The 13,541-nt window shown below is 40.5% G+C and overlaps 1 protein-coding gene across 6 annotated transcripts in view; it reads left to right on the top strand.

Annotated features, from left to right (window-relative positions):
- The window catches only part of arap3 (ArfGAP with RhoGAP domain, ankyrin repeat and PH domain 3), a 352,080-nt gene that overhangs the window by 127,688 nt on the left and 210,851 nt on the right, over window positions 1-13,541 (top strand). For 3 of the 6 annotated variants that reach the window (XM_072590232.1, XM_072590231.1, XM_072590233.1), the window contains 2 exons: window positions 3,984-4,085; window positions 4,234-5,275. In XM_072590232.1, the coding sequence (XP_072446333.1) occupies window positions 4,311-5,275 (965 nt within the window). In that variant the 5' untranslated portion in view covers window positions 3,984-4,085; window positions 4,234-4,310. The remainder of the gene's footprint in view (window positions 1-3,983; window positions 4,086-4,233; window positions 5,276-13,541) is intronic. The other 3 variants (XM_072590235.1, XM_072590229.1, XM_072590234.1) reach the window with 1 other exon arrangement.

The raw sequence follows: 13,541 nt of genomic DNA, 5'->3' as shown, positions 1-13,541 counted from the left end.
AGTACAAAGAATATGGAGACTATGAAATAAGATACTGTTCAAAAGGGCGTGCAAGAACAGAAAGACCTGGGTGCATATGTACACAAATGACAAGACAGGTAGAGAGAGACTTCATTAATAGAGGCCTTGAGTGCAAGAGCGGGGAGATTATGATAAACCTTTATAAGACCAATGATGAACATAAGCTGGAGTATTATGCACAGTTCAGGGTGACACACTGATGGAAGAATGTGAATGCATTGGAAAGATTACAGAAGAATAATTCCAGGGATGAGACATTTTAACAGAAAATATTGGAGAAGTTGGGACAGGAGAAGGTAAAGAGGAGATTAGATAGAAGTTATCAAAATCATGTCGGGGCAGGAATAGGGTAAATAGCAAGATAATATTCCCTGTGTAGTGGAAACAGGAACAATTGAGACATTCAATAGGCATTTGATGATTAATTAAATAGAAAGATTTGGCAGGGTTACAAGGAAAAGCAAGAGGTGAGCACTAAGCCATGATGCTCAGAGAGAAAGTGCAGGCACAATGAATTGAATGGCCTCCTTACACACGATGATAATAGAGTCATGGATCTGTATAGCACGGAAACAGACCCTTGAACCAACTCGTCCATGCCAACCAAACATCCTAAATTAATCCAGTCCCATCTGTCAACATTTGGCCCATATCCGTCTAAACCTTTCCTGTTCATATACCCAACCAGATGTCTTTTAAATATTGTAGTTGTACCAACCTCCACCACTTCCTCTGGTTCCATTCATGCACTCCCGCCTATTTGAAAAAGTTGCCCCTCAGGTCCCTTTTAAGTCTTTCCCCTCTCACCTTAAACCTACGCCGTCTAGCTTTGGACTCCCCTACCCTGGGGAAAAGACGTTGGCTATTCACCCTATCCATGTCCCTCATGAGTTTATAAACCTCTGTCAGGTCATTCTTCAGCCTCCTACACTCCTGGGAAAAATGGCCCCAGCCGATTCAGCCTCTCACTACAGCTCAAACCCTCCAATACCAACATCCTTGTAAATTTTTTTCTGAACCCTTTCAAGTTTAATAACATTTTTCCCTGGCTGGGAAACTAGAACTGCACACAGTATTCCACAAGTGGCCTAACCAATGCCTTACACAATATACAGAGATAAGCTGCAGAGCTGGGCTGAGAGGTGGCAAATGGAGTTTAATGCGGACAAGTGTGAGGTGATTCACTTTGGTTGGAGTAACTGGAATGCAAAGTACTGGGCTAATAGTAAGATTCTTGATTTGGAGATGCTGGTGTTGGTAAGATTCTTGGTAGTGTAGATGAGCAGAGAGATCTCGGTGTCCAGGTACGCAGATCCTTGAAAGTTGCCACCCAGGTTGACAGGGTTGTCAAGAAGGCATACAGTGTTTTAGCTTTTATTAATAGAGGGATCGAGTTCCGGAACCATGAGGTTATGCTACAGCTGTACAAAACTCTAGTGCAGCCGCACATTGAGTATTGTGTACAGTTCTGGTCACCGCATTATAAGAAGCATGTGGAAGCTTTGGAAGGGGTGCAGAGGAGATTTACTAGGATGTTGCCTGGTATGGAGGGAAGGTCTTACGAGGAAAGGCTGAGGGACTTGAGGCTGTTTTCGTTAAAGAGAAGAAGGTTGAGAGGTGATTTAATAGAGACATATAAGATAATCAGAGGGTTAGATCGGGTGGAGAGGGAGAACCTTTTTCTAAGAATGGTGACGGCGAGCACGAGGGGGCATAGCTTTAAATTGAGGGGTGATAAATATAGGACAGATGTCAGAGGTAGTTTCTTTACTCAGAGAGTAGTAAGGGTATGGAATGCTTTGCCTGCAACGGTAGTAGATTTGCCAACTTTAAGTACATTTGAGTCGTCATTGGATAAGCATAAGGACGTACATGGAATAGGGTAGGTTACATGGGCTTCAGATTGGTATGACAGGTCAGCGCAACATTGAGAGCCAAAGGGCCTGTACTGCACTGTAATGTTCTATGTTCTATGTCTCTACAACTTGAAATCCCAACTCCTATACTCAATGCACTGACCAATAAAGGCAAGCATACCAAACATCAGCTTTACCATCCCATCTACAACATTCTCCAGGACCTTGCCATTAAGTGTATGCATTTTGCTGTGATTCTGTGAAGTGATCTCTTCAGGAATTTAAATATGAGTTTCTTCACTCAGAGAGTAGTAGGGGCGTGGAACGGCCTGCCTGCAACAGTAGTCGACTCACCGACATTAAGAGCGTTTAAATGGGCATTGGTCAAACATATGGATAAGAATGGAACGGTGTAAGTTAGATAGGAATCAGATTATTTTCACAGGTCGGCGCAACATCAAGGACCGAAGGGCTTGTACTGCACTGTAACATTCTATGTTGTATGTTCTGAGAAATTTATACAACATTAATTTCATTTTAATTTTGTAGTACTTGCTCCATTTAATTCTTAAACAGTAAAACATTCTGATTAAAATGTGAAGACATTTCAGGAAATAACTGTTGTTTGAATTCCATGTTTAAAAGTTAATGATCTCACTTATGATTGGGCAAACTGGGCCTATATTCTTGAAAGTTTCAAAGCATGAAATGTGATCTCATTGAACCTACAGAATATTTAAAGGACTAGGCAGTGTAAATACAGGTAAGATGTTTCCCCTGGTTGTGGAGTCTAGGACTAAGGGAGCAATTTTAAATAAAAAGGATGCCACTTAGAAAAATTATGCAGAGAATTTATTTTACTCAGAAGTCTGTGAACCTTTGGAATTGTCTACTGCAGAGGGCTGTGGACACCTAGTTGATACATGTTCGATTATGAATGGTGTGAAGGGTTATAAAAGTACTGTTTGATCAGTCATTATGATCAGCAGGCTTGATGGACTGAATGGACTACTCCTGTTCCCATGACACTATTCAATAATCTTTGTTTATCTAGTGCTTTAAGAAAGCAAAGCATCCTATAGCCAGTTCAATATTCACTTTCATTCCCTCTTAAAGTTTTTTTTATACTTCCTCTCTTCAATTATTTATTTTGGTTTTGCTACTTAAATATCTGATTGACTTGGTTCATGTAGCCAGATTTTACAGCTTTTACATCAGAGGTAGAATCTTCTCACTTCTGATTTTACCCCTCCTGTATTGATCCAAAGGATTGCTTCTTGTTACTGATTCTCCAACTTCCAACAGATTCAGGTGAGTGCTCGGAAACAATTCATAGAGTCATAGTTTCTTACAGAGAGAAAGAGCAGCAAACTTTCTGCAAAATTTGCTTATAGATCTTTTGTTTGAAAGCAGTCAGTTTGGAAATAAGTTATTTTGAATATGTAGTAATATTTATGTAGGTAAACATACTAGGTCCGCATAACAGGCCATGATTAGTTGACTTTCGTTTGAAATTGTTGTTTGAAAAAGGATTATTCACTGCAGATCTGTGAAACCTGTTCTTGTTTGAAGAGTGCCAAGAGCTGGCTACCAACCTGAGTTGACTCCCACGGTCCCTATCAACATTGTTTTTCACTGTTAGAGTTACAGACCTGTACTTGATAGCTTATTTAGCTATCCAAAAGCCAACACAAGAATGTAATGTCATGGTTATTGGCTATTGTCTATTAGCATGAAATTTTAACCACTGAAAATTCTTGAAGGGTGCGAGACAATGAAATACAGATGAAAACAGTATTCCAGCTTGGCAGACTGCATCAGAGAGGCTATGTAATCTTCAGTGGCTGGGATGTGAAACCCTTGACAGTACAAAAAGAAAACTAGATTTTAGAGATCTATACATATGATAACATGCTATGCATATGATAACATTCTGTTAGTTTTCTGGACTACTTGCAGCACCTGTATACTAATCTCCTGTAATTCATGCACTAGGACACCCAGATCTTTCTGTATATTAGAGGTATACAACATCTCACCATTTAGATAATATTTCGTAGTATCCCTCCTTTCTCTCAAAATTAGACCTGTAACCTTTCTTCTCAGGTTGACCATGCCTCTTCTGATTGATCCTCCCACAGTCTGATCCCATCTTCAACAGCCCCCAGTAATCCCAGTATTTTGACACAACTGGTTACTGAGTGTAAGGTCAGTAACAATTCTGCCTTTGACTCAATATAAGTGAAGGCAATTCACTTTAATTTGACAAATGTATTTATTTCATAATTTCAAGACTATTGAAATATTAGAAGGAGTGAGAGCTTATACAAATAGAATTGCTTGATTTCTTTTTCAGATGTTGGTGTTTGGTTATGCTGCTGGATCTGGTTCACCCTCTGTTAAATAAGAGCAGGCTGAAGACACAGAATTACTATGGCATCATTCAGTGAAGAGGAGGGTGACATTGGAGACTGGCTGGCCACCATCCACTTGGAGAAATACAGAGAAAATTTCATCCAGAATGGGTTTTACACACCCAAGGACTCTATCCATTTTAACAATGAATCTCTTCTTCAGATTGGTATCAAAGCCACTGGGCATCGGAAACGCATCTTAAAACTTGTACAACAGCGAAGTCTGACCCCTACAGATGAGCTTTTGAGCACCACCTCTGACGAGCTTAATGGTGATAGAGATCGAATGTTGGAGAGATCAAGAGCTGATGGCGATGGGAAAGATAACTTAAATGTCATTGATGCTGAGCCAGAGGAACCAGTGATAAAGCCTATTCCCAAGCCTCGGACATTGTTCAATAAAAATTCTTCAACACCCAAACATCAAGCAACAACAGGATCAGCATCGGGACATAATTCTAATCTGGTTCTGCCACTGGAAGTATTTACTCCTGCTGAAATAGCTGGAGATAAACCTGATTTGACAGAGAGGCAATACTCATCTAGTGATGAAAATACAGTTTGGACTCCATCAGAGGAAGTGGTTCCCAAGGCAGAGGAGAATATTCCCCCAGTTCCACCACGAAGTAATCGGGGGAAACCTCCTGCCTGCTTTATGCCAAATACAACAACCTCCTTTGATTCTGACCAGTCTGGGACTCAGTCTATACCTTCTATGTCCAAGCCTGCTGAAAACCTGAAGGACATGCAGTGTCTTTCGAGTTTTTCTTCACACTCCCTACCCTTGATGTCTTTAGCGGACACAACATTTGCAGGAGAAATGGTTTCCAATGAACTTTACACAGAAGTGGTAACCTCACCTGAGAGGAACCGGAGTCAATCCTTTTCTGTTTCAACAGGGAAGTCATTAAGCAGGAGGCCAGTCCCAGAACTACCGTCCATGTTGACCAGACCAGATATAACAACACTTCCACCAAGGAAAAGGTAAATCAGGGGGGATGTCATTTTTATAATAAATAAAAATCACAGAATTGTAATAATGCAAAAGGAGGCTGTTCAAAGTAAAGCTGGACTGCTTCTTCAAATGGAAGATTTGATCTGATATATGCACAAACACTCAATACTTGTTTGTCAGTTACTGTTTTGTTTTCTAAAGGAAACATTCTCAAGGAATAGTATGGCAGTAATGCAGAAAAGGCATTTCCACACACACATTCCCCAATTATCTCCTAGATTAACTACATCACAGTTAATATAAAATGACATAAAATAAAGTGTCACAGTTGCTGAAAATCTAATAATCTAAATCTAAATCATGTTGATGGTCTTAGTTCGAGCTTGATGAAAGGTCATCAACCTGAATAATTAACTTTGTCTCTCTCTTCCGATACTACTTGACCTGCTGACACTTTCCAGCACTTTCTGTTTTTATTATCAGTATAAACTGTTTTAGTCTGGACTGCATTTTCATCTTGCTTTTTACATCTGTAAGACAAGGAAAATGCAGCTGGACTGATGAATAGAGCAATTTTCTACTCTAACAAAAACAGAATTTGCTGAAAAATCTCAGGTCTCGCAGCATCTGTGGAGATAGAGTCATAGAGATGTACAGCACGGAAACAGACCCTTCGGTCCAACCCGTCCATGCCGACCAGATATCCCAACCCAATCTAATTCCACCTGCCAGCACCTGGCCCATATCCCTCCAAACCCTTCCTATTCATATACCAATCCAGATGCCTTTTAAATGTTGCAATTGTACCAGCCTCCACTATTTCCTCTGGCAGCTTATTCCATACACGCACCTCCCGCTGCCTGAAAAAGTTGCCTTTCAAGTCTCTTTTATATCTTTTCCCTCTCACCCTAAACTTAGGCCCCCTAGGTCTGGACTCCCCCATCCCATGGAAAATACTTGTCTATTTAGCCTATCCATGCCCCTCATGATTTTATAAACCTCTATGAGGTCACCCCTCAGCCTCTGACACTCCAGGGAAGACAGCCCTAGCCGATTCAACCTCTCCCTATAGCTCCTCCAACCCAGGCAACATCCTTATAAATCTTTTTTTAACCCTTTCAAGTTTCACAACATTCTTCCTATAGGAAGGAGATGAGAATTGCATGCAATATTCTAGAAGTGGCCTAACCAATGTCTTGTACAGCCGCAACATAACTTCCCAACCCTGTACTCAATACTCTGACCAATAAAGGAAAGCATACCAAACGCCTTCTTCACTACCCTATCTATCTGCGACTCTACTTTCAAGAAGCTATGAACCTGCATTCTAAGATCTCTGTTCAGCAACACTCCCTAGGACCTTACCATTAAGTGTATAAGTCCTGCTATGATTTGCTTTCCCAAAATGCAACACCTGAGAAACAACCCTCCACCATTACCCTCTGTCTTCTACCTTTGAGCAAGTTCTGTATCCAAATGGCTAGTTCTCCCTGTATTCCATGAGATCTAACCTTGCTCCCATGGGGAACCTTGTCGAACACCTTACTAAAGTCCATATAGATCACGTCCACCGCTCTTTCCTCTTTGTTACTTCTTCAAAAAACTCAATCAAGTTTGTGAGACATAATTTCTCACACACAAAGCCATGTTGATTGTCCCTAATCAGTCCTTGTCTTTCCAAATACATGTACATCCTTTCCCTCAGGATTCCCTCTAACAATTTGCCCACAACTGACGTCAGGCTCACAGGTCTATAGTTTCCTGGCTTGTCCTTACCACCTTACTTAAATAGTGGAACCATGTTAGCTAACCTCCAGTCTTCTACCTGTGACTATCGATGATAAAGCAGAGTCAATGTTTCAGTTTGGCGGCCAGGTTCAATTCCAACTTTGTTTATTTCAATGGAGTACCTTAACGCTTCACTATCTCCCACACCTGTCAACCACAACAAAACAGGGAATTATTTGTTTCGAGTTTGTAGATTTATGCTATGGAAGATAAGAAAATTGGGCTTATTCTCCTTGGAGCAGAGAAGACAAACAGGTGACCTAATTGAGTTGTTCAAAATCATGAACAACTTTGACAAGGTAAAGAAGAATATTCTGTTTCCACTACTTGCTATGTTGATAACTAGGGATCACAGTTTCAAGATTGTCAGTGAGACAGCTATGAGAGTTGTTATGGTTTGGAATACACTGCCAAGGTAGCTGTGGAGGTGGATTCCAAAAGAGAGCTGGATACATACTTGAAAGTGATGAAGTTAAGAGGGCTACAGGCAAACGGCTGTATAGTGGGACTGGAAGGGTGGTTCTTTCAGGGGCCAGTACAGACACAATGTGTCAAATGGCCTCCTCTGAGTACTAAAATCCCATCATTCTATTCTATATGTTTACAGCATTGCATCTTAGCATTTTTTGAACAATTAAACTGAAATCCTTTTTGATTCCTCAAGCCTTATAATGTTACTGCAATCTTTCATGGAGTTTAATTTAGATAAATGCGAGATGCTGCATTTTGGGAAAGCAAATCTTTACACCTGAATTATGTTTCAAAAATGAAGCGGTTACTTATGGTTTCTGTCAGCTTGGTAATTCTGTACTCACTAATTATTTACCTTGAGGTCAGTGACGTTGTGTTGTTGGCAACCCTCCTAATCTTATTTGGTGCAAATGTTGCTCATGCTTCAATCTGAGAGGACAGTTGTGTTGTTCTCATTCAGAGAAATAGCAAATGTAGTTTGAATTATAACTAGAAATAAAGATTTAATAACTATGTCAGTCTTGTCTGCATTGATGCCAAATGAAAGGAAACTTCATCCAGTTTAGAGCAAAATAGTACTGAACATGAAACACAGAACAGGACAGCAGAGGACCAGGCCCTTTGGCCCACCATGTCTGTGCCGACCAAGATGCTATCTCATCTGCCTGCACATGGTCCATATGCCTCAATTCCCTGCCTGTTCACTTCAAAATGCCTCTTAAATGCTGCTATTGCATCTGCTTCTACCACCTCCTCTGGCAGCACCTTCCAGGCACTTACATCCCTCTGTGTAAAAACTTAATGTGCACATCTCCTTTAAATATTTCCCCTCTCACTTTAAACCTATGCTCCTAGTGTTTGATATTTGATAGACTCTGACTATCCGCTGTATCCATGCCTCTCGTCATTTTATACACTTCTATAAGGTCATCCCTCAGTCTCCAATGCTCTACCAAAAATTAGTTTGTTTAATTTTTCCTTATAGCTAATATTTTCTAATCCAGGAAACATCCTGTTAAACCTCTTGCACACTCTCTCAAAAGCGTCTACATCCTCTCTGTAGTGTGGCAAATGGTACTCTACACAATACTCCAATGTGGCCTAATTAAGGTTTTATACAACTGCAACATGACTTGCCAACTCAATGTCTCAACCAATGAAGGCAAACATACCAGACGCCTCCTTTACTACCTTATCGACTTACGTTATCACTTTCAGTGAGTTTGGGACTTACACCCCAATATCCCTATGTCTATAAATACCATACACTTTCCTCTTGCATTTGACCTCCCAAAAAACATCTCTTTACACTTGTCTTGGTTGAACTCCATCTGTCATTTCTCTGCCCAACTTTCCAGACAATTTTCCTTGCTATCCACAATTCCACCAATTTTCATGTCATCTGCAAACTTACTAACTAGACAACTTCCATTTTAATCCAAATCATTTCCATATATTGCAAACAAAGAGGTCCTAGCACTAATCCTTATGGAACACCACTGGTCACAGACTTCCAGTCAGCAAAAAACACTTCCACAGCTACCTTCTTCTTTTATGACTGAGCCAATTTTATATTCACTTACCAACTCATCATGTATTCCATGTGATTTAATCTTCTGTGTAAAGTGCATGCAGACAATATCCACTGCCCTACTCTCATCACTACCTCAAAATCTCAAACAAATTGATTGATGAGACAGGACCTCCCCCCTCACAAAGCCATGCTGGCTATCTCTAATAAGTCCACTCCTTTCCAAATGTGAGTAAATCATGTCCTTAGGAATCTTCTCCAATAAGTTTTAGGGACCTCTCACTGATGTAAGGCTCACTGACCAATAATTCTTAAACAATGGAACATTGGCTATTCTCCAGTTTTCTGGGACCTTGCCTGTGGCTAAGAAGGATACAAAGGTCTTTGTCAAGACCCCAGCAATCTCCTCGTTTGCTTTCCCCAATATTCTGGGATAGATTGTATCAGGCTCTGGAGACTTAGCTACCTTAATGTTTTTCAAGATATCCAACACCTCCTCCATCTTAATATTGACATAGCCTAAAATATCAACATACCTCTCCCTGATCTTACCATCATCCATGTCCTTCTCCTTGGTGAATACCTGTACAAAGTGCTCATTAAGGAACTCACCCACTTACTCTGTATATATACCACGTTTATATTCCCTCTTTGAGTGGACCTACCCTTTCCCTAGCTACCCTCTTGCTCTGAATCAAAATGCAAAATGACTTGGCAATGCTCCTTAATCCTAGTTAGGATTCCTGAAGAAGGGCTCATGCCCGAAACGTCGATTCTCCTGCTCCTTGGATGCTGCCTGACCTGCTGCGCTTTTCCAGCAACACATTTTCAGTCCTTAATCCTAGTTGCCAAGGTCACTTATTGGCACGTTGTATACCTCCTAACCTTTGTTTAAGTTCTTTCCTGCTTTCTTTATATTCTTCAAGGACATTGCCTGATTTCAGCTAACCTTTCATATGATCCTTTCACTTTTTGAATAAACTTTCAATATCCTGTGCCATCCAGGGTTCCTACATTTTGCCATCCTTATCCTTCATCATTGCAAGAACATTATGGTCCTATTGGAGATGACACGAAATCCAGCTGATTCATAAAAGATTCAGCAAAGGGTTACCTCTTTAGGGACATGAAACCCTAGTGATCCTAAGACCCCAGTAGTGTTCTGGGGAGTTGTGTTTGGATCCTACCATGTCAGACAATGGAATTTGAATTTTAGATAATGGCCATGAAACAATTTTCATTTAAAAATTCTGATTCACTCATGCCCTTTGGGTAAGAAATCTCCCATCCTTACCTGGATTGACCTTCATATGACAGCATTGTGGTTGGCTCTTAACTGCCCTCTGAAATCACAGCAGAACTTATTCAGTTCTATCAAACTGTTTAAAAACCTCAAAATAAGCATTTAGCCACCTGATATTGATCTGGGCACTAGCAATGACAACAACAACCTTGTAAAACCCTCCTTACTAACTCATTCCAAAATTGGGAGAGCTGTCTCAGAGACTAGTTGAACATCAGCCTTATTAATTAATTATTTTTTTCTTGCAGTTCCTGGTGTCTGCATCTCTACACTACAATAGCAGCTACTCACATGTCAAGCTGTCAGAGGAGAGAACTCAATAAGCTGGAGGCTGAGAGCTTTATGCATTAGGTCATATACCATGATGTGGTGATGACATCATGAGTATGTTCCTCAAAGTTCGATCACACATCTCTTGTGAGACCTGGCACAACAATTCCTGGGCATTTCCAGTCCTATGGGCTAACTTACTTAATTCTGGCACTGCTTTCTCAGCCATGACTAGTGAAGACTTGCCAAATGCTCCTTTTATATTTTCCTCATTCTTAAAGATGGTTTCAGCTGTCCGAACACTTGCTTATCGTATCACTGTCACCTCTGATAATGGACTTTGTTTAGCCATTGCTATGCTCATTATACTCAATGGGAAAATACCCTGACTACCACTCGTTCAGAAAACCAATCACATTCCAGTTGGACTTTGTATAATTGAACTAGGTTTTACTCTTCACCATCCGATTTAAGAACATTTCAGCTTTCATTAAACTCTCTGGAGGGAAAAATGCAGCAAGAGAGTTTGACTAGTCCTGTATCCCTTAGAATACTTATGGATTTGTAGGATTCATCTGAAGAAGATATGATCTTTTCTTTCTACCCTATGGAAGTCCAAAACTAGAGGACTCAGGTTTAAGATGAGAGTGAAAAGGTTTAAAAGGGACTTAGAGAGAATGCGATACATATATTGAATGAGATGCCAGAGGAAGTGGTGAAGACTGGATTTAAAAGGCATCTGGGTGTCTACATAAATCAGAAGGGTTTAGAGGGTTATGGGCCTGTTTCAGTGCTGTACATCTCTGTGAGTCTACTTCTATTGTACTCAGCCGTGACTGCCTCCAGTGTCTACATACAGATAAAATTAAGGTCTGATGCATGGCCTTTTCCTTCTGAGTTTCCTTTTCAAGCATTATTCATATAAATGACAAGAATCCCCATGGATTTCCTTCTTAACTTCCCACATTCTGAATGAGTGTTTCCCATCTTGTGCAATGGAAAGGTCTTGGCTTCTAATTTTTACCGTCATCATCATTCCTTCCTGATCTGAGGAGGAGATGTTTGGGCATTCTCAGCCATCCATTCTTTGCCTCCCTTTCACTCTCTCACTTTCTATCCCTTTCAAATTTATGAGTGTGTTGGAAAAAAGGGATTAGTTTTATGGATGAGTTATGATTGTTAGTCATTATTGCTGCCTGTCTTCCAGTTGCAACTGTTTGTTCCTCAACATGGGTGCTTATCACAGCAGGTAGCAAGTTTTCAAATCCTTCTCAGAGAATAATTTCTCTCGTCCATACACAATTTAAACTTCTAATAATCTTATCCACCTGTCACAATTAATTTGCTTAACCCATTTCAATTTAAGAGAGTTTTGCCCAACTGTTTCTGTCAACTCCAAAATTTTTGCCCTTTTTCTTTTGGGCACAAACACATCTGCAACTAATAGCATGAGAAACATCCTCTGACAATGAAGCATAGATGCCCTGTGATTTATCTGTCAACTGAAGAATGTTACTATTGTGTCTGCTTCTACCACCTCCTCTGGCAGTGTATTCCAGGCACTCACCACCCTTTATGTGCAAAACATGCCTTGCACATCTGTTTTAAATTCCTCCCCCCCTCCTCCACCCCGCACTTTGAACCTATTTTCTCTAGTAATTGACCTCTCCACTCTAGGAAAAATCCTCATACTTTCCACTCTATCCATGCCAGATGGCCTCTCAATCTTCTGAGTTCCAGTGATAACAAACCCAGTCTATCCAACTTTCCTTCATAACTAAAATGCCCATGTGCCTGGTAACATTCTGGTAAACTTTTTCTATACCCTCTCCAAAGCATCCACAAACTTCTGATAGTGTGATGACCAGGACTGAATGCAATATTGTAAGTATAGCCTAACTAAAGTTCTATAAAACTGCAGCATAACGTTTCTGTCCTTATACTCAATCCCACTTCCAATGAAGGCAAGTATGCCATGTCTTTTTTGCTACGTTATCTACTTGTACTGCTACCTTCAGTGATTTGTGGACCTGCACACCCAAGATCCCTCTTAAGGATTCTGCCATTCACTGTATAATTTCCACCTGTACTTGACCTTCCAAAATGCATCTCCTCGCATTTGTCTGGATTAAACTCCCACTGCCATTTTTCTGCCCATGCCTCCAACTGACCTATTTCCTGCTGTATATTCTGAGAATCCTCCTCACTATCCGCAATTCCACCAATCTTTGTATCATCTGCAAACTTACTAATTGGACCAACCACATTTCCTCCAAATCATTTACGTAGATCATGAACAACAGAGGCCCCAACACTGATCCCTGTGGAACACCACTAGTCAGAACATTCCATTACAAAAAGCATCCTTCCACCACTAACCTCTGTCTCCTATGACTAAGCCAGTTCTGTATCCATCTTACCAGCTGACCCTGACACGAAGTGCCTTCACCTTTTGTACCACTCTGCAATGAGGGGCCTTATCAAAGGCTTTACTAAAGTCCATGTGGAGAACATTAAACACTTTTTCCTCATTAATCGTCTTAATCACCACCTTAAAAAACTCAATCATGTTAGTGAGGCAGGACCTCTCCCACACAAAACCATGCTGTCTGTCATTGGTAAGTCCATTTGTTTCTAAATGCATAGAGATCTTGTCCCCGAGAATCTTTTCCAATAATTTCCTGACACAAAACTGGCAGGAGGCTGTCCTTCATGAAGTTGGACATCAGCCATGTGTATTATCATTACATGAGAATTCCTAGAGGTATGCTGCAATTAATAGCCATAAAGATTTGTACCAATACACGAGACTGCCACTTGGGATATCGTTAGCTGGTACTATTTTTCAGCGGATGATGGACAGCATTTTACAAGGTCTATCCCAGGTTGCCATTTACCTAGATAATGTGCTAATAACAGGGAAAACGAATAA

Source organism: Chiloscyllium punctatum, chromosome 20 (assembly GCF_047496795.1).
Source record: "Chiloscyllium punctatum isolate Juve2018m chromosome 20, sChiPun1.3, whole genome shotgun sequence".
In the NCBI taxonomy this organism is placed as follows: domain Eukaryota; kingdom Metazoa; phylum Chordata; class Chondrichthyes; order Orectolobiformes; family Hemiscylliidae; genus Chiloscyllium; species Chiloscyllium punctatum.
The sequence above is the reverse complement of the archived record's forward strand: the minus strand, read 5'-3'. Positions and strand labels throughout refer to the sequence as shown.